This window comes from Penicillium argentinense (genome assembly GCF_028826775.1).
Source record: "Penicillium argentinense strain IBT 30761 chromosome Unknown utg000011l_segment0_segment0, whole genome shotgun sequence".
In the NCBI taxonomy this organism is placed as follows: domain Eukaryota; kingdom Fungi; phylum Ascomycota; class Eurotiomycetes; order Eurotiales; family Aspergillaceae; genus Penicillium; species Penicillium argentinense.
In genome coordinates this window covers 2,312,241-2,340,137 of record NW_026622670.1, presented here as the reverse complement: position 1 = coordinate 2,340,137, position 27,897 = coordinate 2,312,241, and the positions used below count along the sequence as shown (strand labels likewise).

At 51.2% G+C, this 27,897-nt stretch overlaps 10 protein-coding genes across 10 annotated transcripts; 6 read left to right on the top strand and 4 right to left on the bottom strand.

The window, feature by feature from the left end:
• Window positions 1-436: 436 nt before the first annotated feature.
• On the top strand, window positions 437-4,775 carry N7532_011885 (ubiquitin-specific protease UBP2; the record flags this gene model as incomplete). The annotated part of the gene is made up of 11 exons (XM_056624376.1): window positions 437-458; window positions 547-1,301; window positions 1,354-1,564; window positions 1,618-1,663; window positions 1,721-2,118; window positions 2,195-2,283; window positions 2,343-2,883; window positions 2,941-3,598; window positions 3,658-4,078; window positions 4,136-4,286; window positions 4,348-4,775. The coding sequence occupies 11 exons, from the start codon at window positions 437-439 to the stop codon at window positions 4,773-4,775; spliced, it is 3,720 nt and encodes a 1,239-aa protein (XP_056469364.1).
• Window positions 4,776-5,657: 882 nt separating this feature from the next.
• On the top strand, window positions 5,658-6,536 carry N7532_011884 (ankyrin repeat domain-containing protein; the record flags this gene model as incomplete). Its single annotated transcript, XM_056624375.1, has 1 exon — window positions 5,658-6,536. The coding sequence occupies one exon, from the start codon at window positions 5,658-5,660 to the stop codon at window positions 6,534-6,536; it is 879 nt and encodes a 292-aa protein (XP_056469363.1).
• Window positions 6,537-6,937: 401 nt separating this feature from the next.
• N7532_011883 (uncharacterized protein) lies at window positions 6,938-7,447 on the bottom strand (the record flags this gene model as incomplete). The annotated part of the gene is made up of 1 exon (XM_056624374.1): window positions 6,938-7,447. The coding sequence occupies one exon, from the start codon at window positions 7,445-7,447 to the stop codon at window positions 6,938-6,940; it is 510 nt and encodes a 169-aa protein (XP_056469362.1).
• A 2,778-nt stretch (window positions 7,448-10,225) lies between these two features.
• N7532_011882 (Pfs NACHT and ankyrin domain protein) lies at window positions 10,226-14,545 on the bottom strand (the record flags this gene model as incomplete). Its single annotated transcript, XM_056624373.1, has 3 exons — window positions 10,226-10,753; window positions 10,840-13,607; window positions 13,669-14,545. 3 exons carry the CDS (start codon window positions 14,543-14,545, stop codon window positions 10,226-10,228), a joined length of 4,173 nt encoding a protein of 1,390 aa, XP_056469361.1.
• A 1,062-nt stretch (window positions 14,546-15,607) lies between these two features.
• Window positions 15,608-17,287, top strand: N7532_011881 (3-oxoacid CoA-transferase; the record flags this gene model as incomplete). The annotated part of the gene is made up of 3 exons (XM_056624372.1): window positions 15,608-15,670; window positions 15,735-16,914; window positions 16,974-17,287. 3 exons carry the CDS (start codon window positions 15,608-15,610, stop codon window positions 17,285-17,287), a joined length of 1,557 nt encoding a protein of 518 aa, XP_056469360.1.
• A 394-nt stretch (window positions 17,288-17,681) lies between these two features.
• On the bottom strand, window positions 17,682-18,181 carry N7532_011880 (ubiquinol-cytochrome c reductase complex assembly factor 2; the record flags this gene model as incomplete). Its single annotated transcript, XM_056624371.1, has 2 exons — window positions 17,682-18,065; window positions 18,170-18,181. The coding sequence occupies 2 exons, from the start codon at window positions 18,179-18,181 to the stop codon at window positions 17,682-17,684; spliced, it is 396 nt and encodes a 131-aa protein (XP_056469359.1).
• Window positions 18,182-18,460: 279 nt separating this feature from the next.
• Window positions 18,461-19,711, top strand: N7532_011879 (metal homeostatis BSD2 family protein; the record flags this gene model as incomplete). Its single annotated transcript, XM_056624370.1, has 3 exons — window positions 18,461-18,484; window positions 18,571-19,065; window positions 19,130-19,711. 3 exons carry the CDS (start codon window positions 18,461-18,463, stop codon window positions 19,709-19,711), a joined length of 1,101 nt encoding a protein of 366 aa, XP_056469358.1.
• A 620-nt stretch (window positions 19,712-20,331) lies between these two features.
• N7532_011878 (uncharacterized protein) lies at window positions 20,332-22,442 on the top strand (the record flags this gene model as incomplete). The annotated part of the gene is made up of 2 exons (XM_056624369.1): window positions 20,332-20,488; window positions 20,608-22,442. 2 exons carry the CDS (start codon window positions 20,332-20,334, stop codon window positions 22,440-22,442), a joined length of 1,992 nt encoding a protein of 663 aa, XP_056469357.1.
• Window positions 22,443-22,935: 493 nt separating this feature from the next.
• Window positions 22,936-23,898, top strand: N7532_011877 (PQ-loop repeat-containing protein; the record flags this gene model as incomplete). Its single annotated transcript, XM_056624368.1, has 3 exons — window positions 22,936-23,250; window positions 23,302-23,575; window positions 23,633-23,898. The coding sequence occupies 3 exons, from the start codon at window positions 22,936-22,938 to the stop codon at window positions 23,896-23,898; spliced, it is 855 nt and encodes a 284-aa protein (XP_056469356.1).
• A 577-nt stretch (window positions 23,899-24,475) lies between these two features.
• On the bottom strand, window positions 24,476-26,020 carry mpkA (mitogen-activated serine/threonine-protein kinase SLT2; the record flags this gene model as incomplete). The annotated part of the gene is made up of 5 exons (XM_056624367.1): window positions 24,476-25,113; window positions 25,176-25,490; window positions 25,561-25,627; window positions 25,702-25,834; window positions 25,908-26,020. The coding sequence occupies 5 exons, from the start codon at window positions 26,018-26,020 to the stop codon at window positions 24,476-24,478; spliced, it is 1,266 nt and encodes a 421-aa protein (XP_056469355.1).
• Between the last annotated feature and the right edge of the window lie 1,877 nt (window positions 26,021-27,897).

Genomic DNA, 27,897 nt, shown 5'->3' with positions numbered 1-27,897 from the left:
TGGGATACGGTTCTGCCGCCTTTCACCGCCTTCTGTCTTCAGTCGCAACATAGGAGCTTCTAGTTCGAGTTGCTCTTTCAACATCGCGACTAGCAAACACCATAACGCCATCGACCGCTGGATGCTAGGTGGTAGTTTCCAAGGAACCCGATATCGCTGATTTATTCCTTTTTCATATCCCCCAACTGCCATTGTACTTCCTACAGAGCATCTTTGACAGCTTGGCGCCCACTGGTGCCCAGTGCGGTGGGCTCCCTCCCCGCTGTCTCTCCGCCGGCGAGATCCCATCCCACCACAAGTCGCGCGTCGAGGGTGCGCAGATCGCTTGAGCAGTCCTATGTGGTATCTGTGTTCTTGATCATCTGGACGGCCATAGGCACGACAAAAACTGTGAACAGGCTCGCGTGGCGGGCATACAATCATCTACTAGTACATCATGGCATACACACAGAGAGCGGGTAAGTCATGGCAACCTTGGTTGCAGCAATGATCGGACCGATCCTCGATGGGGTAAATTGCTAAAGATATGTCTTTCTCTCTGCACAGGCAAGCTTGCCCCTCGGCTCGCTCAAGATATCCAGCTCTACGACCCAGACCATCCTCCCCCTACCGGCCTGAACCTGCTTTCTCAAGTTCCTCCGGTGTATCCCAACAGAGACGACCACATGCATGACTTCATCTCGCCAGAAGCATGCAAACACAATTATGTGACTAAAGCAAACCAAACATGGCTGGCATCAGCCGACCAGCTTCGGAGGCCTGGAATGGCATCAAAGGTGGCGGCCATGTGCACCAAGTGTCGCCGCCATTTGCAAGTGGTTGTCAATCATAACAACCCTAAAGGCTCCTACACCAGCTTTCAAAAACAAGACCATGTTCATCACCTTGTCTACAAGTCAGGAAGGCAGGGGGGCAGCGCAAGTCTAGAAGTGACAGATTATGGGCAGGTGGCAGAGACATACCACTATGAATGCACCCATCTTTCATGCTCGGCCATGGTGTCACTGCGGATTCTGTCTCCTCTAATCAACGACCGACTTGTCTACTTGTTGACAGACCCCGACGCAATTCGAAAGCGCGCAGAGGAGGCGATCGCCGCCAACCCGGATCGCCTGGAAGGAATGGCTATTCCCTTGCCGATAACTGTTCTAGACAATCTTCGCACATATCTGAACAACTCCCTGAACCGCAAGGAGCTTAACAAACCCATTTCTGCCAGCAATAAGCGGTTTATGGTCGCATTTGGCAAGAACGGAATCCCTTGCCAAGAATTGCTCGAGTTTTTTAAGTTTACCCATCTTGTACGTTGCTTTATCCTTATATATCATGAGCATTTACTAAATCGACTTGCAGGAGAGTGGCGCTTGGCAACCTCCCAAACCCGAGCTCGAAGCGAACCCGATTCCGCCTTTCCAGAAGCTCGACTCAATCTTTCTGGACGACGCCATCCTTGAATTGCAGGCTCTCATACATCACCGTCCCCCCCAGGAGAAGAGGGTAGTTCAGACCTCTCTACCGCCGTCATCCTCGAGCGATATTTTACGTGCTCTCGACGCATCGGACTGTATGCTTCTCCTTGGATGCGCCAACAAGAGTTAATGCTGACTCGTAGGATAGATCCCCGATCTCGGCATACAAACACGTTTGAATTGGCGCCTGCCCCGTTAGTATTTACGCTCTCCTTTGACTTTCTGAGCTGACATTTCTTTTTTTTTGGCAGATTTTATGAAGATCTCGGGGCTGTCGAAGACATGGATGCCTCCTTGATTGTAGAGGCATACAATCGCCAAGTCGCCGTGGACGCAGGCAATTCTTCACTCTACTTGGAGTCTCTCAAAGCAATTGGCACTCTCCGTGGTGGTCAGGATTGGGAGATAATCGACCAAGCAGTTCAGGTTGCGTACGCAGACGGAAAATACACAAATGACGACGTGATCGAAGCCTACAAGTATTTCGGCTTGTGGCATGACGACCCAAACCTGACTGATGACACAATCACCGGGAAGTTTTATGCATTCCTCAGTGCTGCGGGATCTCATGAAACCGAAGCGAGACAGCAACTCTGGAGGATTGGGAACAGCAGAGCGAGTGAGCGGATTAAAGCTGTCTCCGAAGACCGTGAGTTCATTCTGGTTCAACAATACCCTGTAGGATATCCCCAAATAGCTAATCAATTTGATATTGCTATTGACAGGCGTATCTACTGTCGAGCAAGCGCATGTCTTCCTCGGAGTTGATGACAAGACTCCTGATGACTTTATTATCACAATGTACACAGCCAAAGTAAGTTTTATTTTGCGAAGGTACAATACGCATGCCGAATTAATCAAGTCATCTACCAGGTCAATGATAGCCCATCGTGTAGGGATACAGCAGACCGGGCCATGAAACTGATTGCAGAGTCTCGTAACTCAATCGTGCTCAATCATTTCCACAGCACAGGAGAGACAGTCGCAGGGCAAATGGACATTGGCGATGCTTACCGCCTACTTCAAATCCCCGATCGTACCGCCGACGAAGACGCCATCCTGGCCGCCTACACGATCTGCAAGGACGACAGCCCTGACCAAGAGATCCTCTACGCTCGTGCTTTAAGCGTGATCGCTAAAGAGATGGACAGCCAACTTCTCAAGAACTTCGCTGGGGTGTCCTCCGAGGTGACGACACAGAACCCGTCAGAGTGGCCTGTCGGTTTGCAGAATATCGGCAATACTTGTTATCTCAACAGCCTGCTTCAGTTCTATTTCTCGGTCCGCCCGTTTCGCGATATGGTACTCGACATCGAAAAATACCAAATGGATATGAGCGACGTCCAGAGCTTGGCACAGAAGAAGGTCGGCTCGCGCAAGGTGACTGCAAAGGAAGTCGAACGGTCGCTTAAATGTACCACACCATGCCTGGAAAAACAAAACACGGACCCAATGCTAACGATTTCTTAAGTTATCAGGGAGCTTCGTTCACTTTTTCAAAACATGACCATCTCGACACAGACCTGCGTAACTCCTGGCAGAGAACTCGCTAGGTTGACACTCATCAGCCCCGGAAACGAGGAAGCTATTCGCCGTAGATCGACGATATCAAAAATCCAATCTTCTCTGGGAGACATCGACGGAGCACCCATCCTTGGCCCCCTCGGGCCACCTCAGCCTTTGGTCGAACTCAAGAGTGAACAGCCTGCAACCTCGGGTCCTAGCCAGGAAGAACACATAAGGAGCCCCGCGATGGATGATGCGCCGAGCGACAAAGCCTGGACCCCCGTGTCCGGAAGTAACGAATCGAAGTCATCTGTGCAGCCTACTAGTGAAATGGAGAACACGCAATCTCAACCGGAAAAGACACTGCCAAAGACCGAGGATTATGAGATGGTCGATGCCACTAGCGATCCCCCAGTCGCCCCTGAACATCCCAGTCGCCCTCCGCCGGTTCCGCCCAGACATAGCGTCGAAGTCGACCCTCAGCAGCTGCTGCTCGAAGAGGTCGAAATCGGTGCTCAACAGGACGTCACGGAAGTCATCAACAACGTCCTCTTCCAGAGCCAGTGTGCCATAAAACCGCGGGCCGTGGCTAGTGACGGTGAACAGGTCGACCAGATCAAAGAGTAAGATCCTCCTTTCTCCCTTGTTTATAACTATGTCTTGTTACTAATATGTCTGTCAGCTTGTTTTATGGTGAAACTCGATCTTATATCTCTACCCAAGCTGGCATCCGGTCCAAGGAAGAACGGTGGTGTGACATCAAGGTTGATGTGGCACACGGATCGCGCGACATCTACTCTGCAATCGATGGTGCCTTTGATGCCCAAAAGATCAGCGTGGAAAACTCCGAAGCCGAGCAATTCGGTTCAATCACACGTCTTCCCCCTATTCTCCAGATTCAAGTACAGCGAGTGCAGTTCGATCCGGTGAAGAAGAGCTCCTTCAAGTCGACAAATCACTTGAAACTACTGGAGACGATCTACATGGACCGATACATGGATACCCAGAAGCCAGAAATCGTGAATAAACGCCGTCAAGGGTGGGAGTTGAAGAGAACTCTCAAGTTGCACGAGGACCGCAAGTTAGAACTCATGCGAAAGCAGGTAAGAGCCGTCCCCTACTTGCATACGAAATAATGATTGTTTTAACACCGCTCATAGGAGTCCGGCGGTCAAAACCTGACGTCGCTGTTCCACAGTACCGGCAACGTGCTTCGAGAGCTACCGTGGGATGAAGAAGATGTTGAGACAAGCGAGCCGCTCGTCAACGAGGTCAATAGCTCCTCTTTGACCATTGACGCTGAGCTTGAAGGTAAGAGTCTCAAGAGTGAGACTTTAAACAAGGCCGAGTGCTAATTTTACTGTATTACCAGATCTCGACAAGGAGATTGCGAACACGCAAACCCAGATCTCTGGTCAATTTGCCGAATATCAGAACCTTCCATATCGATTGTACGCAGTCTTCGTGCACCGTGGATCTGTTTCATTCGGCCACTACTGGATCTACATCTATGATTTCAATCGCGATATGTGGCGCAAATACAACGACGAGTATGTGACTGAGGTTCAGAACCTGGACGAAATTTTCAAGAACAATGATCCAGCCAATCCGCCAACCCCTTACTTCCTCGTTTACATTAATGCCAACATGAGAGATCGTCTGGTCGACCCGGTCTGCCGCGACATCCACGAACACAAGGCGGCTGTGCCGAAGTCCGAAACGAACACCGCAGAGGTCGTTCAGCCAACCGAGGAAAACTCAGGTGAGCATTTGAGCGCCATGGATATTTCTACCGATTAGTCGTCGGCGAGAAATTGGAAGTTGCCTGTTTTATGCCCCGAGGAGGACAGTGTTGTGCTCCTTGAAAGCTCTGAGGAAGATGCGGAAAGTGTGACGGAACGGGTGTCTCGTTGGATGCAGGCGCATCCTGACGATGAGTGATGGTAGGTGCCAGGTCCCGCGTGCCAAAGATACGGGATGTCTGGGAAGAGATACATTTTGAAATGCTTGGTCTGTCTCGTTTCGGCATTTCAGGTATCATATGATTGTACGACTTCTTGATTTCTCTCGCCGGTTTGTTCCCTTTTGATGAGAGCGATTTTCTGTATGATGCCCTGCATGAGCGTAGCATGTCTGTACATAAACCATGTCAAAGATAGGATACCATGTAACCCATTAGTTTTTCAGTGCCTAGACCTTGGTGCAGTTGGGATATCTACTCGGCCTAGTCACGCCCCAACCTCGTGAGCGGGCTTGATCGAGGGGTTTGACTCCATGGCCAAGGACATCATGCATAAGGCACATTTGAAAGTATGCATACCATGATTTGCAGCCATTCAAGAGTCTCCTCCGTTCCTTAAAACTCATGCTAGTACTGGTGTAGTCCATATGTATGATGCGTGAAGGGGCCAACATCTCCACTGGGCCGTTGTTGCTCAGCCCCCACACTTTTGGCCCCATCTACGCGGGCCAACAGGTGCTTGTTGCGCCAATTAGTGAAGGCGAAAGCCTTGCACTGCCATTCTATGACTGGTTTTGACACGCAACACAGGGGTGCTTACGAGAAAGTGGCCCCTTCCGACGAAGAGCCTCCCCCGGCCTCTGGACGGTATTTAATCTCTCTCTCAACCAAAGCACCATACCCGATATCAACTCTATAAACCAATCTTCATTATCAACAATATGCACGTCCGAGCGGAAGGCATAGGAAACGATGGCTACAGAGCTCTCCGAAAGCACAACAGTCTCCTAGCAGCTGCACGCGGAGGCCGAAAAGAAGAAACCGAGCGCCTGCTGAACGAAGGGGCAGATTTGAACTATAGGGACATTTCCTGGGGACGGTCTCCTCTTTCCCTAGCCGCCGAATATGGCCACCACGAGATCGTTCGACTTATTTTGGCAAGGGGAGTAAATCCAAACTCTCAAGATATCTGCGGCACCGAGCCGAGCCAGGATAACAGTGGGCGAACACCGTTGATTTGGGCAGCCATTCGCGGCCGCAAAGAGTCGGGCAAAGTTCTGCTAGATCACGGCGCAGATCCAACCCTCGGCGAGCGAGATGGCCGTACACCGCTGTCCTGGGCTGCAGAGTATGGGCGGCAGGACATCGTTAAGCTATTACTCGAGAAGGGCGTAGCGGTCGACACTCCAGACTGCTTTCGCCGACAAACTCCTCTTTCGTGGGCTGCTATGAACGGGCATATGTTCATCGTGATGTTGCTGGTGGAACACGGTGCGAATCCGAACCTGACAGACAAGAACAAACGGTCAGCACTGTCATGGGCAGCTGCAACGGGCCAAACAACGATCGTGCAGCTTCTGCTCAGCCAGAAAGACGCAGATATCAATCAGCAAGGTGGTGCCGGGAGGACGCCGCTTAGCTGGGCTGCTGCAAATGGTCACAGAAGCGTTGCTGAGTTGTTGCTTGAGAACGGAGCGGATGCGAACCTGGCGGATTACAAAGGTCGAAGTCCGCTGTCGTGGGCGGCAGAGCGTCGTCAGCATAACTTGGTTGACCTGCTACTCAAGAATGGGGCTGGCATTGCGGCGAAGAGTCAATGATGCCAGATGAGAGCGGAACCTTAGGGAGGTCGAGATTAGCCTGCCCATACAGTGGACCCAATAGTCTAAATCTGATAGTAAACGAATACCCCGTTCTGTCGTTCGCGTGGGCTTGCCGGTCTTAAAACAGTTTCGCATCAAAGTGGTTGCGACCGCGACATTAAGGTACAATTGAACTTACTCGCATATTGTAGGAAGATGTGAATGCATACTATAGCGGAAGAATCGTTTCAAAATGCAAATTTTGAATCAACTTAAATACTCGTCAGTAAACAATTGGCAATCTTGATGAGCAAACTCAACGCCTAATAACGACATGACAACTTCAAAGCATTGAACTGGCAACACGCAATTTCGTCTCTTACCAAACGACACCATCACTCTCCGTTCCTTTCCATATCTCAGGTTTTACTCCGGGCAGTTTTGTCATGATCGTTGCCAGTAATAGTCTTCCTGGGTCTCTTTGGGGCAACAGAAGAACCATCATGAGTGGCGGTAGACTCCACGGGCTGCCCAGAATCGCTACGTCCACGCTTCTTGGACTGGGACCTGTCGCTTTGAACATTCTGGGACTTCGGGCTGGGAGCTGATCTCGCAGTTGAGGTTTTTTTGGTGAGACTCGCCTTTTTCGCGGGAGAAACCTCGAGATCGTTTTCATCCATGTCCTCTCCCCTCTCATTTGCAATCATTTCCTCCTTTTCAGTATCATTCTCAGCCTCCTTTCCAGTCTTTCCCTCATCACCCTGAGCGCCGTCATTTCCAAATTGGTTCAAGTTGGCATTCGGTTCCGATTCCGGCTCTGGTATAATGTTCTCCTCGAGTGAATCGTTCTGTTTTAGTTCGACGAACATTTCTTTGATCGCCGGGACTATCTCGCCATGGATAAGCTCCCTCAGGTAGTCGCCATTCATGTGTGTATCAACCAATGGTCTTTCGTACTTGGCTCCAATGGGTGCTTTGCCTCAGCAGGACTTGTACCATCGTCAAAGGCTGCGAGATTGCCTCTGTAATCGAGCAGGATTGCCCAGAGTGGGCAAGCAGAGTCCAATTCAGATGTTGTGGGCTTGGCGGAAGCTGACTTCTTGCTTGTAACTTTGGTCATGCGAACCTCCGCAGACAATGCCTGTCCGTACTCGTTGCAGGTACCGACATCGGAAATGAACTTGAACCGAGCCCACCTCCTTGCCCTCTTCTTTTCTGTCCATACGCTATTTGGAGGATGGGTTGTTTGCGGAAGCTCTGAGACGGCCGAAGTAGCTCTCGTAGAGAAGTAATCCGCGCTGGCATTGGCACACGATTGAGCGTTGCTGTCGGTATCCGAACCATCTTCAAATACTGGAGCACGAAAGGTTTTGCGGTGGTTCCCGTCCACCTCAGTCCTCATTCTATCCAGGGCACCGTCTTGCTCCAACAAGTCCAGATGTCCAATAATTTCTTCCTTGGACTGCTCCTTGAAGAAATTTTCCGGGAGCTTCTTTCGGTGGCCGGATGAGCAAAACGGTATGCCATATCTCTGAGAAATGTAAGACATTCAACGGGGATTTCCTCTTCATCTTTGTATCCCGAACGGTAGTCCAAGACATCAAGAATCTCTTGGCCTATGGAAGTGCTGTGATGATCTTTGGAACGATCCACAACATACTCGGCACGTCGAACCAATTTTTCCATTTGGGAATTTTCTGGTGGAGGAGTTGAAGTGATGTTGCTAGGGGCCATTCGAATAGGTACGATGGGTAGTTGTCAATGCAGAGTAAGTTGAGTATTTGGAGGGACCAAGATGGAAGAAAGATGGTGAAGGGTTGAAGATTGAAGGATGAAGACGTGAAGATAGCAGACAGCCCCTTATAATACTCTCCAATATATCAATAGATCTTACCCTAAGGCATCATCAGACATGACCCCAGCGAATGAACTGGAAGAACCTATCTCAATGCAACCCATGGTGTTCAAACTATGACCAGTATAATGATAAAGATGACTTGGCTATGGCATGCATCATCGATGCAAGAGTATGATGGCTGTATATATCAGCACCATTCTAGTAGATGGTATAGTATATAATTACAATGTAAAAAGGGTGACGGTAAAACTGCCGCCTCGGGAAGCGATCGGCTCCCGGAGCCCAGCCTGAGTTAGTCGCCCCGCCGCCCTGAGCTGCTCCCTGAGCAACCCTGAGCAACCCTGAGCGATCCCGGAGCGCTCCCGGAGAACTCCAGGAGAACCACAAAGTCCCGCCCTGGGGATCTCTTCCAATATACGGATGTTTGGCTGCGTCAAAGCACCGTCAAATCAAGACGGACGATCCTATAGTATCACTTTAGTTATGCTCGAGGCTTTGTACCCTAATATGCTCGAGAAGCCAGTCTTGTATCTGGACGAGATGACAATTTTTCTGTGGGACGAGTTCGCCCTTCAAGCAACGAAATCGAGCATCAGCCGCGCCTTTTAAGTCCAAAGTCTGGTCAGAAAAGACTGCCGGGTCAAAGCTCGAAAACGCAACCTTGACCTTCGGGACGAGTACTATCATTCTATCTCAGACTTCAAACCATACCACCTTGTCTATGTGAATGAATCTGGATGTGATAAAAGGACAGGCTTTCGGCGAACGGGTTGATCCCACATGGTACCGCATCAGCTCAAGTATCCAAATTTCATCATGATCAACGTTATGAAATATTGCCTGCTCATGCGCAAGACAGCATTATTTTGTCTCGAGTTTTTCAGGGTTTAACTAATGCGTCCGTCTTTGAGGATTTAGTCGAGCAGCTTGTACAGCACTGCGGGAGATGGCCTGAGCTGAAGTCCGTGTTACAGTGCATCCCGAAACTGGCGCTACTAAGTTAACCCTTTGACTAATTCTCAAACCTTGATCACTAACCTATGTTAGTAAATCAAGGAGATTTTTCCGTGTGTCCTGGGGAGGTGCATTGTATTGATTCTTACACCGGGTACAGTACCTATTGCCATAATAGGGCTTTATTAGCTTGTATTAATTACGTCGGACATCCCTTTACTCCACCTTCGAGGCCCTAGATACAAAGCTCTTGACAACTCTCGACAGATAGCTATAAGTCGATGCATCAAGATGGCAACGAACCTTAACCCATCAATTAATGAGCGTATCTGTCATATGTTCTAGAGCAAAGAAATATCCATATCGCGGATGATATTGGCTGCTAGTTGCAAAGAAATACTCTCTCAGAATTTCTTCTAATGTACTGAATGATAACAGGTTCAAAGCACCGCCTGAAAAGAAAGTCTACTAAGAAGCATTTCTCCCGTTTTGTCATATTCCTTTTACGATTAGCTGCTCCATAATACCGGCCTCTTTTGCTGGAATTGGCCTGGGCGTCTCTTTTGACAGGGAGGTTTGGCACTACGTGGCAGTTAAAGGGTCTTCATTGAAATAGTTCCGACCAGTCTAGGTTGCTCGGCTCATATCACCTATGCTCTCCTGTTGGCTATGAGCTTTACCAACTCATCATGGCCATTCGAAGACGCGCGTTCAAGCGCAGTCCATCCTTCATTATCACGGGCATAAATGTCACATCCATTTTCAATAAGATCCTTCGCAATCAACTGGTGACACATTCCTTAAGCCCATTAAAGCGGCGTCCACCCATGGTTGTCGCTGGCACTAACATTTGCTCATTTCTCGAGGAGAAGCTTCACTATATCCTTATTACCATTCATTGAGGCCCAATGAAGGGGTCCCCATCCATCTCCGTCACTAGTGTTGACTTCTGCTCCTTTTCGATCAGAAGCCTCGTCACTGCCTTTTGATCATTTAGCACAGCCTGTTGGAGGGTTGTCCATGCATCAACGCCAGTGTCGACCATTGCTCCACTATCGAGAAGAAGATTCACCACTTCCTTGTGGCCTTTCATTGAAGCCCAGTAAAGCGATGTCAATCCAGTGACGCCGCTGTTGATGTCCGCTCCTTTCTCAATAAGAAGTCTCACTATTATTTGATTACCATTCATAGACACCTTTTGGAGGGGTGTGCAGCCGTTGATGTCACTAGTGTTGATTTCGGGTTCACTTTCGAGAAGGAGCCTCACTGTCACCTCGTGGCCGTTGATTGAGGCCCAGTGAAGCGATATCCATCCATTCTTGTCGCTGGCGTGGACTTCTCCTTTTTTGATGAGAAGCCCGGCCAGTCCCGCATGACTATTTCTGCAGGCCCCCAGTGAAGCGATGTCCCTCCGTCCTTGTCGCTAGCGTGGATGTCTGCCCCTTTCTTGATAAGAAGCATCACCATCTTAATCTGGCGGTGCGTTAAGGCCTAGTGAAGCGATGTCACTCCGTCCTTGTCGCCAGCATGGATGTCTGCTCCACTCTCGATGAGAAGCCTCGCTATTGCCTCGCGACCATTTCTGTAGGCCCAATGAAGCGATGTCACTCCGTCCTTGTCGCCAGCATGGATGTCTGCTCCACTCTCGATGAGAAGCCTCGCTATTGCCTCGCGACCATTTCTGCAGGCCCAGTGAAGCGATGTCTCTCCGTCCTTGTCGCCAGCATGGATGCCTGCTCCACTCTCGATGAGAAGCCTCGCTATTGCCTCATGACCATTTCTGGAGGCCCAGTGAAGCGATGTCCCTCCGTCCTTGTCGCTAGCGTGGATGTCTGCTCCACTCTCGATGAGAAGCCTCGCTATAGCCTCTTTGCCATTTCTGGAGGCCCAGTGAAGTGATGTCTCCCCATACTTGTCGCTGGTATTGACATCTGCTCCTCTCTCAATGAGGAGCCTCGCTACTCCCTCATGATCATTTCTGAAGGCCCAGTGAAGTAATGTCTCCCCATACTTGTCGCTGGTATTGACATCTGCTCCTCTCTCAATGAGGAGCCTCGCTACTCCCTCATGATCATTTCTGAAGGCCCAGTGAAGTAATGTCTCCCCATACTTGTCGCTGGTATTGACATCTGCTCCTCTCTCAATGAGGAGCCTCGCTACTCCCTCATGATCATTTCTGAAGGCCCAGCGAAGCGATGTATATCCGTTCTTGTCGCCAGCATGGATGTCTGCTCCTCTCTCGATAAGAAGCCTCGCTATTGCCTCATTGCCATTTATGGAGGCCAAGTGAAGCGATGTACATCCGTTCTTGTCACTAGCATCGATATCTGCCCCTTTGTCAATGAGAAGCCTGGCTACCGCTTCTTTGCCCTTTATGGAGGCCCAGTGAAGCGGAGTATGCCCCAACCTATCCATTTGATTGATGGTTTGGTCTGTTTGCAGTAGCTTGACAATTTCTGTATAACCATTTTCGGCAGCCCAAGAAAGGGGTGTTCGACTTTCGTATCCTTTGAAATCTTTCTTGGACTCAATACCCTCAATGATGTTGACTCCGTTGCGGATGGTTGAGGGCAAGTCTAAGACAGCAGCGACGGTGTCTCTACTGCCACTGGCCAAAGCAGCGAAAAGCGGATACTTGTATTTCTCCCAGGGCATATAAACTTGTGGGTCTTCCTGGGCCATCGTACGAATGAGCTCAGATAGTCCTTTCTCTGCGAAAATGTAAAAACAACTTGCGTTTGCAGTATATCTTCGAATTTTGAATTTCTCGAAAAGATTGTTGACGACAATCCAGTCAGCGACGGTAAATGCAGAAAGAAATTTGTCTTGAGGGCACACTTTCGCGGCGGCGTTGGCATGGTGGAGAATGTGCTGAGTGGCGTACTGCAGGAATGGATACCGTTGTGAGATGTCCGATTGTATACTCGAACTGGGCTTCGATGGCAATCTGTTCACAGATTGGCGCACTAGGCTATGGTTCAGATAAACGCTGCAACATTGCTTTAGCGTCTCATGGCTTGGGCTCGCACTATCATATCCGATTTCGGGCCACATTTCTTGTAAGCCCTTCTCTTTGACCAGGAAATCTCGAACGGATTCATGTATGAATTGAACCGTTGGCTGTTTGGCTTTTGTAGTCTCAGCAAGTCCTTTTGAGGAGCTAATGATATATCTCTTGAATTTGTCCTGACACTCGCTAGGGTCAGGGGCAGCGACATCCGGAATTTGGTTGTCAACTAGACCCTTCAGTGATAAACCTGACCACAGAGCATGATAAAACTCATCTGGCTGCAAAGGTCGTTCTGCATAGAGAACCCAGACGACACAAAGCTTCAGAGCCTCCGTATTTTCTTTGTCACGGTTAAGGATATTTTTGAACAGCTCGCTTAAATCGCTGGGTAGTTCTGCGAGTCTCCTCCTAAGAGACCATCCACCTCGCCGGTGCTCCTTGTTGAGCATATCAACGACCAAAACTACCCACATAAAGACCCCGGCAGCTTTCTTGATAAGTTTAGATCGTAGCTCCTCCTTCAGAGCAACATCTGTAACTATAAGACGGGATGCGACGTAGGCTGACAAGTCTTCCGTATGTCCTGGCTGATCCTCTAACGTAAGTCGAATCCCTCGTTGAATGACGATATAGGGATAATGCCGACTAGAAAAACAGACTCGGAACGCGACTCCTTTAGCTGTGGATTGTTCTGCCAGATCTTCAAAGCACTGGACCATATCCACAACTTGCTGCTCATCACACTCATCAAGAGCATCGACGAAACAAGTGAATAAGCGGTTGCCCAAGGCGGAAACAGCATTGTAAAAGAGTTCCTTCAAAACATTCAGAGGTGGGCAACCGCGTTGAGTTTGAGACACAATTTCCGAATCATCTAGAACTGTCTGCAGGTCAGGATACCCTTCGAGTAGCTGTAGCAGCAACGATCGATACATCCCACTGATCGTCTTCTCCAAGCTCTCGCCTCGAGCATTGAAGAAAAAGGACGCCGTAACAGCATTTGTATAGTGGGGCTTGCGTTTGAGATTCAAATAGGCAAACTTCATGATTGTCGATTTGCCGGCGCCTGGTTTACCACTTATCCACAGAAAGCCATGATGTTGTATGAGTTTCGCGGGATTGAGCCATTCTTCGTAACTCGGATGGCTCAGAAGCCACCGACATGTTTTGGCGTGCGCGGCTTTGATGGTCAATTTACGGGAGTCAATTTGCTCAAATCCGAGGGATTTTAGTAAGCACTGCCGACGTTCAGATGACAGCGACTCATCTGGTTGTAAGGTGTAAGCAGCGGCCGGCCAACGTCGTTTCCACAATCCTCAAGTACTCACAAGTTTCCCGTATGTAATTCACTTTCACGTGTGTCTCAGTGATGGGTATCTCCTCGATCAATTCTCTGGCATATGCAGCCGCAGTCGCTGCGGCATATCGTTGCCACTCTTTGTTCCTATGGGAATCAGAGTAATCGCAGATCCCTCGAATTGGAAGACAAGGGAGAATATCCATTAAGCCAGCTGTCTCCATTTCGAAACAGATCACGTCAAGTTCTCGAGCAACATTATCCCGAGTGACCCCATGTCTCATAACTTGATTTCCTGAAGCGATTGCACCGTAGTGAATCACTATATCGTTCGGCCTCCGTTCGCTTCGTGGCACGAGCTTTGAATGATCACATTCATCGCAGCTAGCGGATAGCCGGGATGCGTGGTCGTATGTCGCTAGAAAAAGACGGTCTGGTGCCTGCGGACGGCCATACACAACGTTTGTTTCCAGCCTGTGCTGTAGGATAGACGGGATTCGACTCGGTCCCAACTCATGTTTCGCCCGAAGCGCAGACACAGCTGTTCCGAGCAACATATCAGGAGCTCTAGGTATCGCTGTTCGCTGGAACTTTCCATCTCCAACGATTTTTCCAAGATCATACTGCATCACCCTTATTCCGACGACGACATCACCCAGATGAATATCGGACTTGCTTGGAACACCACCACCGATCCCGACCATCAAACTGGCACGAATAGCTGGGAAAGATCGTTTCATGTTGGTAATTACAGTTGCCGCGCTATTTGTTCCATATTTTTCTGCTGGTAAACACGCAATGACGACCCGCTGTTGCTTGATGCTTCCCAGTACGTAAGTGTTGGCGTCATCCGCATGGGTGGGCAGAGGTTGATGGATGTCATCTAGCATGGCACGAGCTGCTGCCATCTCTATGTGTAACGCGCATATCCAAGCGATCGTGTATTCATCGTGTCTCACGGTGGGCAATCCGTCACAGTGGACAATCTTCTGCCGCTTGGGCGAATGGAATTCTGCCGTGATAGGCCCATGGTTAGTGCCTATCTGAATCCCAGTATTGGGGCCATAATGATAGTCCGAGGCCATGACCAAGATGGTACGTATATTATCTGTGACTGATGGGCAAGGCAACGGCGTTGATTGACACTCAAGCGAGAAGGGGCCGCCCGCCTTTCATCATGTGACCTTCAGGCACTTATACTCACCCTTGGGCAGCATTTGCAGTTATGTAAAATGTTAAGATGGATTTTTAATTTGAGCAACATTGTTTGTCAGTGATTCATTTTCATGGTGTCACTTGATCTCCAATCTCCCATCTACGGCAATCGATAAATGGGGCACCGATACAGACACAGTACATCAAGTCGTACAGAGGGGATGGTAACCGTCAGTATTGGCCATGATACAGGATCATCCATATTCCGTTTTTAATCCTTATATGGACTAGTCGATCTTGGCGTGAAGCCCCAAAAACAAATGAAGAGTTCAGGTGGTAGCACCGGTTTGGGACGTACTAACTAACTAACCAACTATCGATTGTGGCCTAAATCAACAGGCATCAACCCCAGATTCCGACGGTCGTCTACCCGCTACCCGCTCGGATGCTGCATCGGTTGTAGTTTCGGTTCTTTCTTTCTCACGCCATTTGTAGGCGCAAAAATCAATATTCAAAAAAGATACTGGGGAATTCTGACGGTCTACATATTCTTTCTGGTAAATACTTCTTGCTAGGAATCTTCTGTGTACTACTATACCCCGTAGTCGTGGGAGTCGCCAGAGCGGAACGGGACTACGTGGTGTGGGGAATCCGGGGGCGTCGGGAGTGAGCTGTTCCGCCCGTCGAGCCGGCCGCGGAACTGCTACTATATAAGACTCGCGCCTTGCCGCTTCGCCTCCGCATTGCTGCTGCGTCCTGTGTTGCTCTCCGGTCTCAGCAGCAAGTCTGTCCTTTCTCAATCCCACTTGCCCACCATGCCTTCTCAAGTAGCAACATGCCTGCGCTTTGCGCGGCAGTTTTCCGCTGATCCTGTCAAGGTAAGCTCGACCTCCCCGCACGCCGAATGCGCTAGATACTGATCTATGTGATGCCTTCCGACAGCACCAGCGCTTCCTTACGCGCACTTTCTCTAGCAGTGTTCAGCGTGCGGCGATCAACAAGGTGTTCAAGTCCGCCGAGGATGCCACCAAAGACATGAAGTCGAACTCCACCCTTTTGGCTGGTGGGTTCGGCCTGTCTGGTGTGCCAGACACCCTCATCAATGCCGTTCGGGCCAACTCCTCAATTTCCGGTCTCACTGTCGTCAGCAACAATGCGGGTGTGGATGGCTCTGGTCTGGGTCTGCTCCTACAGTCCAAGCAAATCAAGAAGATGATTGCCAGTTATGTTGGCGAGAACAAGACCTTCGAGCGCATGTATTTGACCGGAGAGATTGAGCTGGAGCTCACCCCGCAAGGCACTCTGGCGGAGCGTTGCCGCTCTGGTGGTGCTGGCATCCCTGCCTTCTACACCCCTGCGGCATTCGGCACGGTTGTCCAGACTGGTGATCTGCCGCTGCGACACAACAGTGACGGCACCGTGGCTTTGTACAGCCAGCCACGCGATACTAAGGTCTTTGATGGCAAGAGCTACGTGATGGAGGAGGCTATTAAGGGCGACTATGCTTTCGTTAAGGCTTGGAAGGCTGATAAACTGGGTAACTGTCAATTCCGCTACTCAGCCGCGAACTTCAACGGCGCGATGGGCCGTAACGCCAAGATGACCATTGTTGAAGCGGAGCACATTGTGGACCCTGGCGAGATCGACCCGGCTGCTATTCATCTGCCAGGTATCTACGTTAAGCGTGTGATACAAAGCACCACTGAGAAGAAGATTGAGAAGTATACCTTCGCTAAGGAGGAGGGCGCCGATACTTCCGCACTGGGCAAGGGTGACACCGCCAGCAAGCGCGAGCGCATTGTCCGTCGTGCTGCGAAGGAATTCAAGAACGGCATGTATGCCAATTTGGGCATTGGTATGCCTATGCTGGCACCTAACTTCGTCGACTCTTCCGTTGAGGTGACTCTACAGTCCGAGAACGGTATCCTCGGCCTGGGTCCTTACCCCAAGAAGGGCGAGGAAGATCCCGACCTCATCAACGCCGGCAAGGAGACTGTGACTCTCAATCCCGGCGCCGCCTGCTTCGGCAGTGACGAGTCATTTGGCATGATCCGTTCTGGTCGTATTGACCTGACCATTCTGGGTGCCATGCAGGTCAGTGCCAAGGGTGACCTTGCTAACTGTACGTCTTGTCCCATCATTTGTTCTGCCTGTCTGACCATCTACTGACAATTTTTATAGGGATGCTCCCCGGTAAGATCAAGGGCTTCGGTGGTGCTATGGACCTTGTCTCCAACCCTTCTGCCACTAAGGTCGTTGTGACCATGGAGCACACAGACAAGAAGGGCAACCCTAAGATTGTTAAGCAGTGTGAATTCCCCCTGACTGGACCCGCCTGCGTGAGCCGCATTATCACAGACCTCTGTGTCTTCGACGTCGACTTCACGGAAGGTCTTACTCTGGTTGAGATTGCCGATGGCGTGACTGTCGAGGAGGTCAAGGCGAAGACTGAGGCTCCCTTCAAGGTTGCGGACGACTTGAAGCCCATGCTGTAGAAACCCATTCGATAAACGTTTCATTTCGCAGGGGCGCGCATTGGTATTCTAGGGACATTGTACATAGGGCATAATTATATTTTGAGATTGTCACGAAATTACTACTAGTGTTCAAATACGGCGAGTTCACTCGACGTTATCATACCTTCAAGCTCCAAGAGTCCTCGTCATTATTTTTCAGGCTCTCAAGGAGCCTTTCCCTTTCACGGATATCTGTACACTCCAAGTTGTGTAAACATACAGCTGCTTTATCGCAAACATAATAAATATTGGTACATGCCATGCAAACCCGTATAACCCCAAGATGTCCAGACAAATTAGACACCTTCAAAATGATAAAGCAAGACCCATTGATACAGAGAATAGGAATGCAGTTATGCAGTCGGTGAAGAGATCACGAGAAGCGCAGAATTCCGCCCAGTCTCTTCTTTAACCGGCCGAACCAGTCGCGGCTTGGTGCTTCTTCAAATTCGCGAATCAGGTTATCGTAGTAGTCCGGATCGCTCGCTGGGTGTCGGATCTTGGACGACAGCGGGTAGCGACGCGCAAAGCGATCATTCAGCAGGGAGGTCAGCGCATTTACGGAGGCCTCCGACAGCTCGCCTCCGGGCTTGGAAACAGGCGTTGATTGCGCATCCGGGGAGGCATTCGGTGTCTTGTGCCCTATGCGTGACTGGAGGTAATTCTGGACCGAGACATTGGCCGGACGGACCGCATCGGTAGGCCAATGTTTAAGGATATGGGAGATGCGGGTTTGGAGGGAACGAGGGCTGACAGACTGTCGAACTGGGGCATTAGCTGGTGTGTTCTCTCAAGAAAATAACACTAACAGAATGGTGTAGCTGAGAGATATAGAAACGACAAACAGGACATGATACGTACCGGCTTGGCCATGGTTGCGGTGGAAAATGCAGAATCTCGACGTCGGACTTGTCGTTTAATCGCGAAAACCCGCAACCACTCGGAATGACTAAACTTCCGCATGAGGGCGATTGGTCATGGCGGCCTTAGGCATGCGCCACTCCCTGCTGCCTCGCCTTCGACGATTCCCGTCACTGCCACCTCCCTCTTCCCCGTGATATCCTTCTCTTCTCTTTTGTTCGCTTTGCCATCGACGTTGCTTTTCCTCTCGTTAATACTGCTACACTCTTCGCCACACCCGCTCAGCTCGTCATGAGCTCGCAGCGCTATCAACGGGTTCGTATCCCCCCTCCGCTGATCCGCTTGCCCCAGCCCGGGCGACTGGCCTCGGACTTGACTTTTATCAGACTAACATCATCTAGGTGAATGCCCACGATGAAGAAGATGACTCTCAGTCCTACCAGTTGAATCCTCAACGGTCCGGTCACAACCCGACTTCTCCGCCTCCATCATTTCGTTCCCGATCATCCTCGCCGTCATCGAGGCGATTACTCCACGGCGATCCACACCGGAACGATGATGAACAAACGCTGGCCGATGCCTTTGGAAGCGAGGATGAGTCCGATAATGATGAAGAACCTGACGACCGGCAACGCTTGATGCGTGCAAACCCGGATACCCGGTCGTCCGCGGGTAATGATCAGACTGGCGCCGCGGCATCTTCATCCGAACGCAGGAGTGACGGCCAGGATCAGTCACGAATCTCTGCACTTGCCCGCCGGCCTACAATACTACCCAACTTTGCGCCGACTTCTCCAGGGACAGGAAGCCGATCCGTCGCTGTATCAAATGATGGGGTCTTCGCCAATCTGGCAGCCAAGCCGGAACGGGGCGAGAAGAACGAAGATCTGCCTCCGGTAAGTTGCCACGCTCATATACATCACCTTGCGAAATGCTCATACTAATACGTCGACTCTTCAGTCGTACGAAGAAGCAGCCGCCGATGCGACACCACCATACTGGGAGACCACGATTGTGGCTCCCGGTCTATCCTCCGACGAAGTCTATGTGGATGGCTTGCCTGTTGGCTCCATCTTCTCATTTGTATGGAACGCAATGATCTCGATGTCCTTCCAGCTGGTTGGTTTCCTTTTGACCTACCTCCTTCACACTACCCATGCCGCAAAGAACGGCAGCCGAGCCGGCCTCGGTCTTACTCTGGTCCAATACGGTTTCTACATGAAGGGGGGCAGCGAACCCTCCGGGTCTGAAGGGGCCGGTGGTGATCAATACGTTCCACCACAAGACCCCAACAGCCACAATTTCGACCCCAACTCCGTCGGCGATACGTCGGGAGGCGATGGTGGAGGCGCCATGTCCGGCATTTCCACCAGCGAGTGGATCTCGTACATTCTGATGATTGTCGGGTGGTTCATTTTGATCCGTGCTGTCAGCGATTTCCTGCGAGCGCGACGCCATGAGCAGCTGGTGCTACAGAGTCCTGACCGTGGCCTGGGCGTGCCTATCATCGCTGAGGGCGAGCGGTCGGAGACTGTCGTTTAATGTCATGGATTTCTGGGAAACAGGCGGGATCATCGTGGCGTTCATGAAAGGCTCTGGAGTTTCTTTCTTTCTTTTTTTCTTTATTCTCATTGTATCGACACCCCCATCTTGCGGAGAATCTCTCCTTTCGTACCATTTCCTTGTCCTGGACTTTCATTTGCATATTCTCTTCTCCTCCCCGTGTTCTATAGGCCCGTAGCTATTCCGGAGATACCATGTGCTGAACCTGTCGCACAGACTTTCTTTCTGTTTCACTTTGCAGCCTCGTAGATCCCGTCTTCCAACGTCATTGTCATCGTATTTCGGGTTGTAGCCCAACACTGCACAAGCCGGCCACGAACTGCGCCACGTTCGGAGCCCCAGGCAGGCAACCTTCATTTCGCACTACCCTTGCGTCCTGATTCACCTCGTGGCCAGCGTGTTCCCAACAAGGCTTGATCGTATTTGCCGCTAAAATACCGCGCTGCGTCCCCATTGACATCAGGGCCCCCGCCCTCACTGCCGACGGACCCGCTGTTTATGATCTCCCCATTCCCCTCCGAGATCCGTGAGACGAACCATCCCGTTTCCCCAGCACATTGTCATCCGATTCTCAAGGCCGGCGCACTGCGGCCGTGGCCATGTCGACCGTCGCTCCGGCCCAAGGACCCGTGGAGGCGCGCTCGCTCTCATCGATCACGGCCATCGCATCGAATCCCCCCGCTTACCCGCGCAATCCCACCCACGAGAAGCTCGATCCGTTAGAATTGTATATCGTGAGGGTTCCGGGCAGTCAAGGTACGCAGAAAATCCATTCGGCTCTGGTCGCATTTCATTGCATCCCATGCCATGTTGGCCGGTTGGTTCCTGGGGAAATCGTACTGACTGGTGCCTGCGCTCCATGCGCCTCTAAACAGATATCTTTCTCTCTCCTCTGAAACCACCGACGAAATCCAGCGTATCCGCAGAAGCTATCAATGCGTCACTTTACTATGTCCACGTCTCTACACCCGACGACGATGCGCTATTGCAAGAAGTGGAACAAGAACGCGAGGAAGAGGCTCAACGAAAGAGGGAAGCTTTAGAAGCCGCAGCCGAGGATGACCCTTCACAACGCGAGTTCGTCAAGATGAACAACGTTCGCCGGAAGCCAGTGGGAAGTAAAACAGCGGCTTCGGACCAGCCTGCCGTGTCTACACAGGAAAATGCGACTGTCCAAGAAAACGCTGCTCCGCCACTTCCGCGTAGACCAGTTCCCATGCCTCAAGTTTCGGCTGAGAATATGTCCTTCGCTGGAACTCCGGTCGCGATTGCGCAGGCAGGTTTTGGTGCTGAATCCGAGACGCCATCTGCGAATCCGATATTGAAACCTTCTGTCCCGCGACGACCTCTGCCTCCGCTGCCTCCTAGAGAAGAGCCGTACGGTGCGCGACCAGCCGCAGAAGAGCCCGTCAGAAAAACGAATCGCTGGTCCAATTTTGCTGACGGTCTCCATGGGAAAGGCTTTGAGGCTTTGAGAGGAAAATATGACGCATTGTCGGCCGGCCGCCATAGTTTTGATTCCAACAGACCGTCATTGCCACCACGCTCGTCATATGAGCGCCCTGGGTCGGCACATAGCTCTGGACAATCTCCTAATCGTCAGCGCAGACACCGCCAGGCTCCCATGAGAAATGCCGGATTCAATATCACTCTTATTCGCCGCGACCCCTCCTCCGGAACCCAGTGGAATGTCGCAACGATCTCGTCCTCGCCCGCAGACTTCAACGCAATTGATATTGAAATCTCAACTCCAGGGTACAACAGATTCACTGGGTCCAACGAGCCCCTGTCGCTGGCTAGCCTAGGCGCTAATCTTCCAGCAGAACTGATTAAGGCTGCGGGGGCTTCTTTGTCGCAGCCCGTGCCTAAAGTTCAGCCCGCCGAGCAACCGGCAGGTCCGCGCAAGTTCCATCGCCAGGTGTGCGTTTCCAAGCCGTTCGATGAGACTGTCGGGAGTGGTCAGGGTTCTTCAGACTTCGGAAATGGCCATGGTCCAGACGCCTCCTCAAAGCTCAAGAGCGGTTATTACGTCTTCAACTCGCCGTGGAATGGCACTTGCACCTTTTCCAGCAGTGTCAATGGTCGCAGTCTAAAATGCAAACATATGATCTCGGGACCAAGCAGCCTCCCAGTCCACGGCGAAGGCGAGGCCAATCCAGCAGTGACCGTGGCCGAGCTCCGCTTCAACACGCCTTTCCAAGCTGCCAACCTCCGCTACCACGCTGCTCACCAACAACCTCAGCACCCCTCGTCCCATTCCTCATCACACCCTCAGTTCCCTCAGGATTCCATGTCTCAGGACCCGATGTCAGCCTCTAAGCGCGCGTCTATCTCCCAATTTCTCAACCCAAACAACTACTCCCGACCCCGTGCCCACTCAGGCCCTAACTCCTCTTCTCCCACCGAGTTCCAACGGCCAAACTTCAATCCTTCCGCCATCATCCGCAAAACGTCTCTCCGGGCCGGACGCTTTACCCGCCAGAACCAATTCGCCCATCATCCGCGACGCAGCACGAGTACCAGCAGCGGGGGTGCGGATTCGGACGAAGACCGACTCGATCTCTCGCTTGCGCGCGAGCTAGCTGGCGGGGGAATGCGCGGCAAGAGTGCTAAATTGGGCAAACTGATTATCGAGGATGAAGGTTTCAAGATGTTGGACTTGGTCGTTGCAGCTTGCATGGCTGTTTGGTGGCGTGGATACTACCATTGATCTTCCTCGGTTCATGATCAGTCTATTCGTGATGTACCTTTTCTTACGTTGGCATACGAGCGATATCCATTTTCTTAGTTCTTTACATAGCGATTCTTGTCTCCCCTCCCTCCCCCTTCAATGAATATACATTGAAAGTGGGAACAAATCACGAGCGCCAGCTCAGCTTGATGTCCTGTCTCACCCATCTCTGTTTTTCCACGCCCATTCATAAACGACACTGCTTGGCCTAGGGCCCTCTCGACTTGGGAATTAGCGCCGATCGAATACTGATGATCGTCAGGAAATGGAATTTCAGGCGCGGTGAAGATAGAGATGCTGTTAGATGCCCCGCGGTGCCACTATATTGATACGCCTGGACCCACTTTCACGTGCGCCGGTAATTCCTTCCTTAATGAGATCATCCAACCTTATCAGACACATTGGAGTACTTTCTCTGAAAGGTGTTATTGCTCCCAATTCCCGTCCAGGGTGCCTTTATGTACCTCTCAACATGGATATACCCATCGCAGAGAATGTCCTGGGGACTCTCGGTGCAGTGTGCTGGTCAATCCAAGTAAGCCATCACCAGTCATCGACGCAATTGCCGCTAAACCCATACAAGCTTCTACCCCAGATCATCATCAATTACAAAAGACACAACACCGAAGGTCTGCAGGGCTCCATGATGCTGCTATGGGCCGCGGCAGGCGTCCCCCTCGGTGTATACAACATCGCCGAAGAATTCAATATCGCACTGAGGATACAGCCTCAGATTCTGACGACGCTTAGCTTGGTGACCTGGGCTCAGTGTCTTTACTATGGAAAGGTAAATTTGCCTGTATCTCTACCTTAATCTCCATACTAATGTTATAAGCAGAGGTTCCCGGTCACAAAATGCATCGCCGCGGTCGCTCCGCTCCTGTTACTTCTTGGTGGCATTGAGGCAGGATTGATATTTGCACTGAAAGAGGCCAAATCGCGAGGCCTTGAATGGCCTCTCACTCTGATGGCCGTTCTCAGTGCCTGTCTTCTTGCCGCGGGTGTACTGCGGCATTACTGGGACATCTATGTCCACAGAACGGTGCGAGGAATCAGTTTCTTCTTTGTTGGAATTGATGCTGCGGGCGATCTCTTCTCGCTTGTCTCTGTTTGTGAGTACGAATTCTTAACCTATTGAGCTACAAGGCTGACTTGTTGTGATGAAATAGTATTCGGACCCGCTTTCGATGTACTCGGTATGATCATCTATGGGACAGAGCTAGTCCTGTGGCTGGGGATATTCGCCTGTGGGGGAGCTTTTAATTTTATACCGTGGCTGCGGAAGCGCTCCAAGGGCACTGAGGCCGAGGTGTTGCAGGAGCCGGTATCGCTTCACCCCATGCCATCTTCCACCTCCGTATTTAGGACTGCATCTGGCACAGTGGTGGAAAGAAGGGGTCGGCCTCGTTCTGCTAAGACTGGCAGTGCAGAATAGAACTTTTGTGGACTCGAAGGGTGCATTTTCAAGTTGTTCCATGACTTTTGAGAATTGCCTCTTGTTCAAATTCTCAAATACAAGCTCTTCGCATTAGCGTCCATCGTTGTGACAATGCTCAAGACGATCTCAAACGGTATCATGGCGTAATAGATTTGTGTAGAATGTCGAAACAGGCTTCTGCTTTGTTCTTGTATTGACTTGATTTTTAAAGGATCTGCCTAATCTTATCTATCCGATCCAAAAAGTACACTCGAAAATGAACGAGTCCAAGACCTCGACCGGGAAACATCTTGAAACTTGCATAGAACAGGCCAACAAACGATCCAAAGAGGAAACAAAGACGCATGAACGGAGGGCCAGAATCTGTAAACGCGCAGGCGATTAAATGGACAAGGGAAGAAACAAAGGGCGGAGGTCATGCAAATCATCCGGCCTTTCTACTCAGAGGTATCTCTTTGCTAACTCATTATATCAACATGCAGGAAAACCGAGTGTGACTGGGCAGATCAACCGGGCCAGAATCATCATCGGGGGAGGTTCCCAAAATAAAGACAGATAGTCAAAGATCAGGGGCTTAACGGTGGTGCACATCCATGCCGCGCTGCAGCGAGGACTCCAGGTCATTGATTTGCCCGCCGCCAGCGGCCGCCTCCTGGGGCTTGGGCTCCTCGGTTTTCCAGCCGCCCTGCTGGTTGTCGGGAATGGGGACGTTGGTCTGCTGGGCCATTTGCAGTTGCTGAGCAGCGTGGGCCTGGGATTGCTGACGGACGACTGCGCGGAAGCGAACAACCTCGTCGAGGATCATTTTGCGCATCTCCTGGACATCGTCCACAACCTCAAAGTGGAAATCAAAGGTCGTCGGGCAAGTCGGCTCGTCCGAGGCGTCGTGCCAAATATGCAGGTAAGGGTGCTCCAAAGCTTCCTCGACCGAGATACGCGACGACGGGTCAAAGGCGAGCATGCGGTCTAGCAGATCCAGGGCGTCGGGGTTGGCGTTGGGGAACAGGCGGTTGAAGGGAATCTTGGGCATGAAGGGCAGGTTGCGCACATATTCCTGGGCGCGAGGGGATCCAATGCGGGACAGGGTCTCCTCGTTGGGGGTACCCAGGTAGTGCAGAATCTGGTTCAGCTGGTCGACATAGTCACGGCCCTTGAAGAAGGGACGGCCGCCCAGAAGCTCGGCCAAGATGCAACCGACGGACCAAACGTCAACTAGATAGAGTTAGCTATTACGGGTCTTGGTTCCCCACCCATCACGCTAGGCAAATACTTACTGGCCTTGGTGTAGCTCTGGAAGCTCAGCATGATTTCCGGCGCACGATACCATCTTGTCGCAACATACTCGGTCATGTAACCGGCATTCTCCTCCGGATCGATGGAGAATCCACGGGCCAGGCCGAAATCGCAAATCTTCAGCTCGCAGTCGGCATTGACCAGCAGGTTGCCGGGCTTCAGATCACGGTGCAACACGTTCGCGGAGTGGATGTACTTGAGACCACACAGAATCTGGTAGATGAAGGACTGGAAATGCGCATCGGTCAAGGGCTGTCCGGAGCGGATAATGGCCGCAAGATCACACTCCATCAGTTCTGCAAGATTCGTCAGAGATGATCCCTTCCACTCCAGTATGAAGTCAAACGGCATCGGGAGGGGGCGTACCCTCGTAGAGATATGTTTCATTGAAGTTCTCCGGTCGGGGAATGTCCATATCGTACAGGCATGTAATCTGAGGCACGGGGTCAGCGAGGGCGCGACTATGGCCAGCGGGCAACGGCAGCGGGGGAGTGGAGGGCAAGGTACATTGCGATGGCCGCGGAAGTGCTGGAGCAGCTTGATCTCTCTCAGGGCTCGCTTGGCGAGGATCTTCTTGCTGAAGACATTGGTGACTTTCTTGACGGCGACGCCCTCGCCAGTCTGGGTGTTGGTCGCAGCACTGGAAAGAGACAAAGTCGCGGTCAGAGGATGAGCTCGCGTGTGCACAGAGGGGGCACGAAAAAGAAACCTACCAGACGATGCCATACGCGCCTTGGCCCAGCTCCTTGGTGACATTGTAGTTCTCGTTGACGATGAAGTCCTGGTTGAAGACCTTGAAGACCTTGCGACCTTGCAACTCGGCCATGGCGGCAGGGTTTTTGGCACAGGGGGAGGGGAGAGGGGGAGGGGGAAGAGTGAGGGATGTAAAGAAAGCGAACGAAACGAAAGTGAGTAAGTGAGGGAGCAAAGGCGGTCCGAATGAAAAAGGGGAAAGGGAAAGAGGAGGCCTCGACTCGACGTGTGATGGGAAAGCAGAGCCCCGCAGTCCCCGCGGCTGCTGCTGCTGGCGGATCGGCTGAGGCCACGCTGACCCGCTGCTTCTTTCTTGTCCTTCTTTCAGCTGGGCCAGCTGTCGGCTGTCGGCTGTCACCTATCAACGGCCAACGGTCAGCTCCTTTGTTTGAGAAATCAAGGGGCTCCGAAATTCAACCATGGTGTTTCAAAGAGAGCACGCCCTTTTTGTGAGTGGAGCCGCGCCTCTTTTTGCGCCTTTGTGATCTTCGATCCATACCCTACGGTGTCCATGGAACCGAAGTGTATCACTTCCTATTCACGGCGAAGATTTCAATACGTCTGCTTCGATTGCATTTCATAGTACTCATAAATACTTTATCGCTCTCATTTGTTTTGCGCGGCGCCTGCAACTTGACACGAATTTCCAAAGGCATTATAACATCCCTGCCTACTAGTTAGCATGGGCAACCTGAAACGCCGCAGTTAATACGTAAATAGCACCGTAAGATGAACGAGAATGTGAGGTGAGTGAGAATTTGGCTATGCTTACAACTCTATCTCATGCTCCACCGCACATGCCGGCGGAAGAAGCACTAAACAAAAAGATGCGGCTCCAGTTCTGAGCCTGAGACTTCATTCTAGACTATGCTAGCCCAGAAATGCCACACTGCACACACAGGTCTAGGCGCTTGAATTCCCACAAAGATGGGATAAGACAGTTGCTTGAAGCCTGTGATTAGGCTGGTCGATGACCCTCCGTAGCGCATGTGGTTCCACGTAAGCCCAGTCCACCAAGTGAAATCAAGGACCCTGAATAGTAACCTGATACAGGTCAGAATACCCTGCCTACGACTACCAAAAGTCTACATTGCAATATTACTTCGCCTCTTCGGGCGCTTCGCAACAATGCCTCTATGCATTGACTCATACTCTGGTCAATACGTTGTGAAGTTTAAATTCAGAATATAATGTACGCACTTAGAGGACCAGGAAGAAAACATTCAAGAAAAGCGGATGTATGAGTAAAAGTAAGACTATGCGCGAAGAACCGGGCAATCCCAGCAAAGCCTTGGCCTTTTATGTGGCCTCGTGTGAGAGAACTCATCCAGCCGTCGCTGTCTCTTCCACAAGCTCATGTTCTCAACCTCCGAGCCCTTCCAGTGCGCTCGCTCGCCAGGAGGCTTGCACAACCCCACAAACAGGTTTACCATCAGCCATCAGGTTAACAGCTGGCGTCCAGCAGTGCATTGTGGTTGCACCCCAAGAGTGGGCGGTTCTCTCCGAAGAGTAGTAGAAAGACCACAGGCAGCGGGAGAGGGAATCGATCAACTTGGAAGCAGGTGGTCCCAATAATCCTCGCTATGTTACTCCGGAATTCGTGGAGAGACAGACATTGGTTCTCATTCCCTGGGAGAATGTCGTGGAAGCCTTCGTCCAGCAGCCAATTTCTTAAATTAGAGAGATCGCTATGCCATACATTGCAAAACAAGAAGATCATTTCTCCAGAAATGCCATTGTCTTGGAGTGTCTCCACGGCCTCCTTTGCGTGAAGAGTCCCGTCTTTAGGTGTGGAAGGCTTCTGACCTTCCACTTATGCTTTTGTTGGGGGTAAGTTAATGAGACAGGCGCGGCGACTTTCTGACTATATGGAGTCAGACGTTGGAGGACTTCATGGGCGTCCCAGCCAGTCTTTAGGTCAATACATGTATGTCAGCTCAGAAGCCGGGA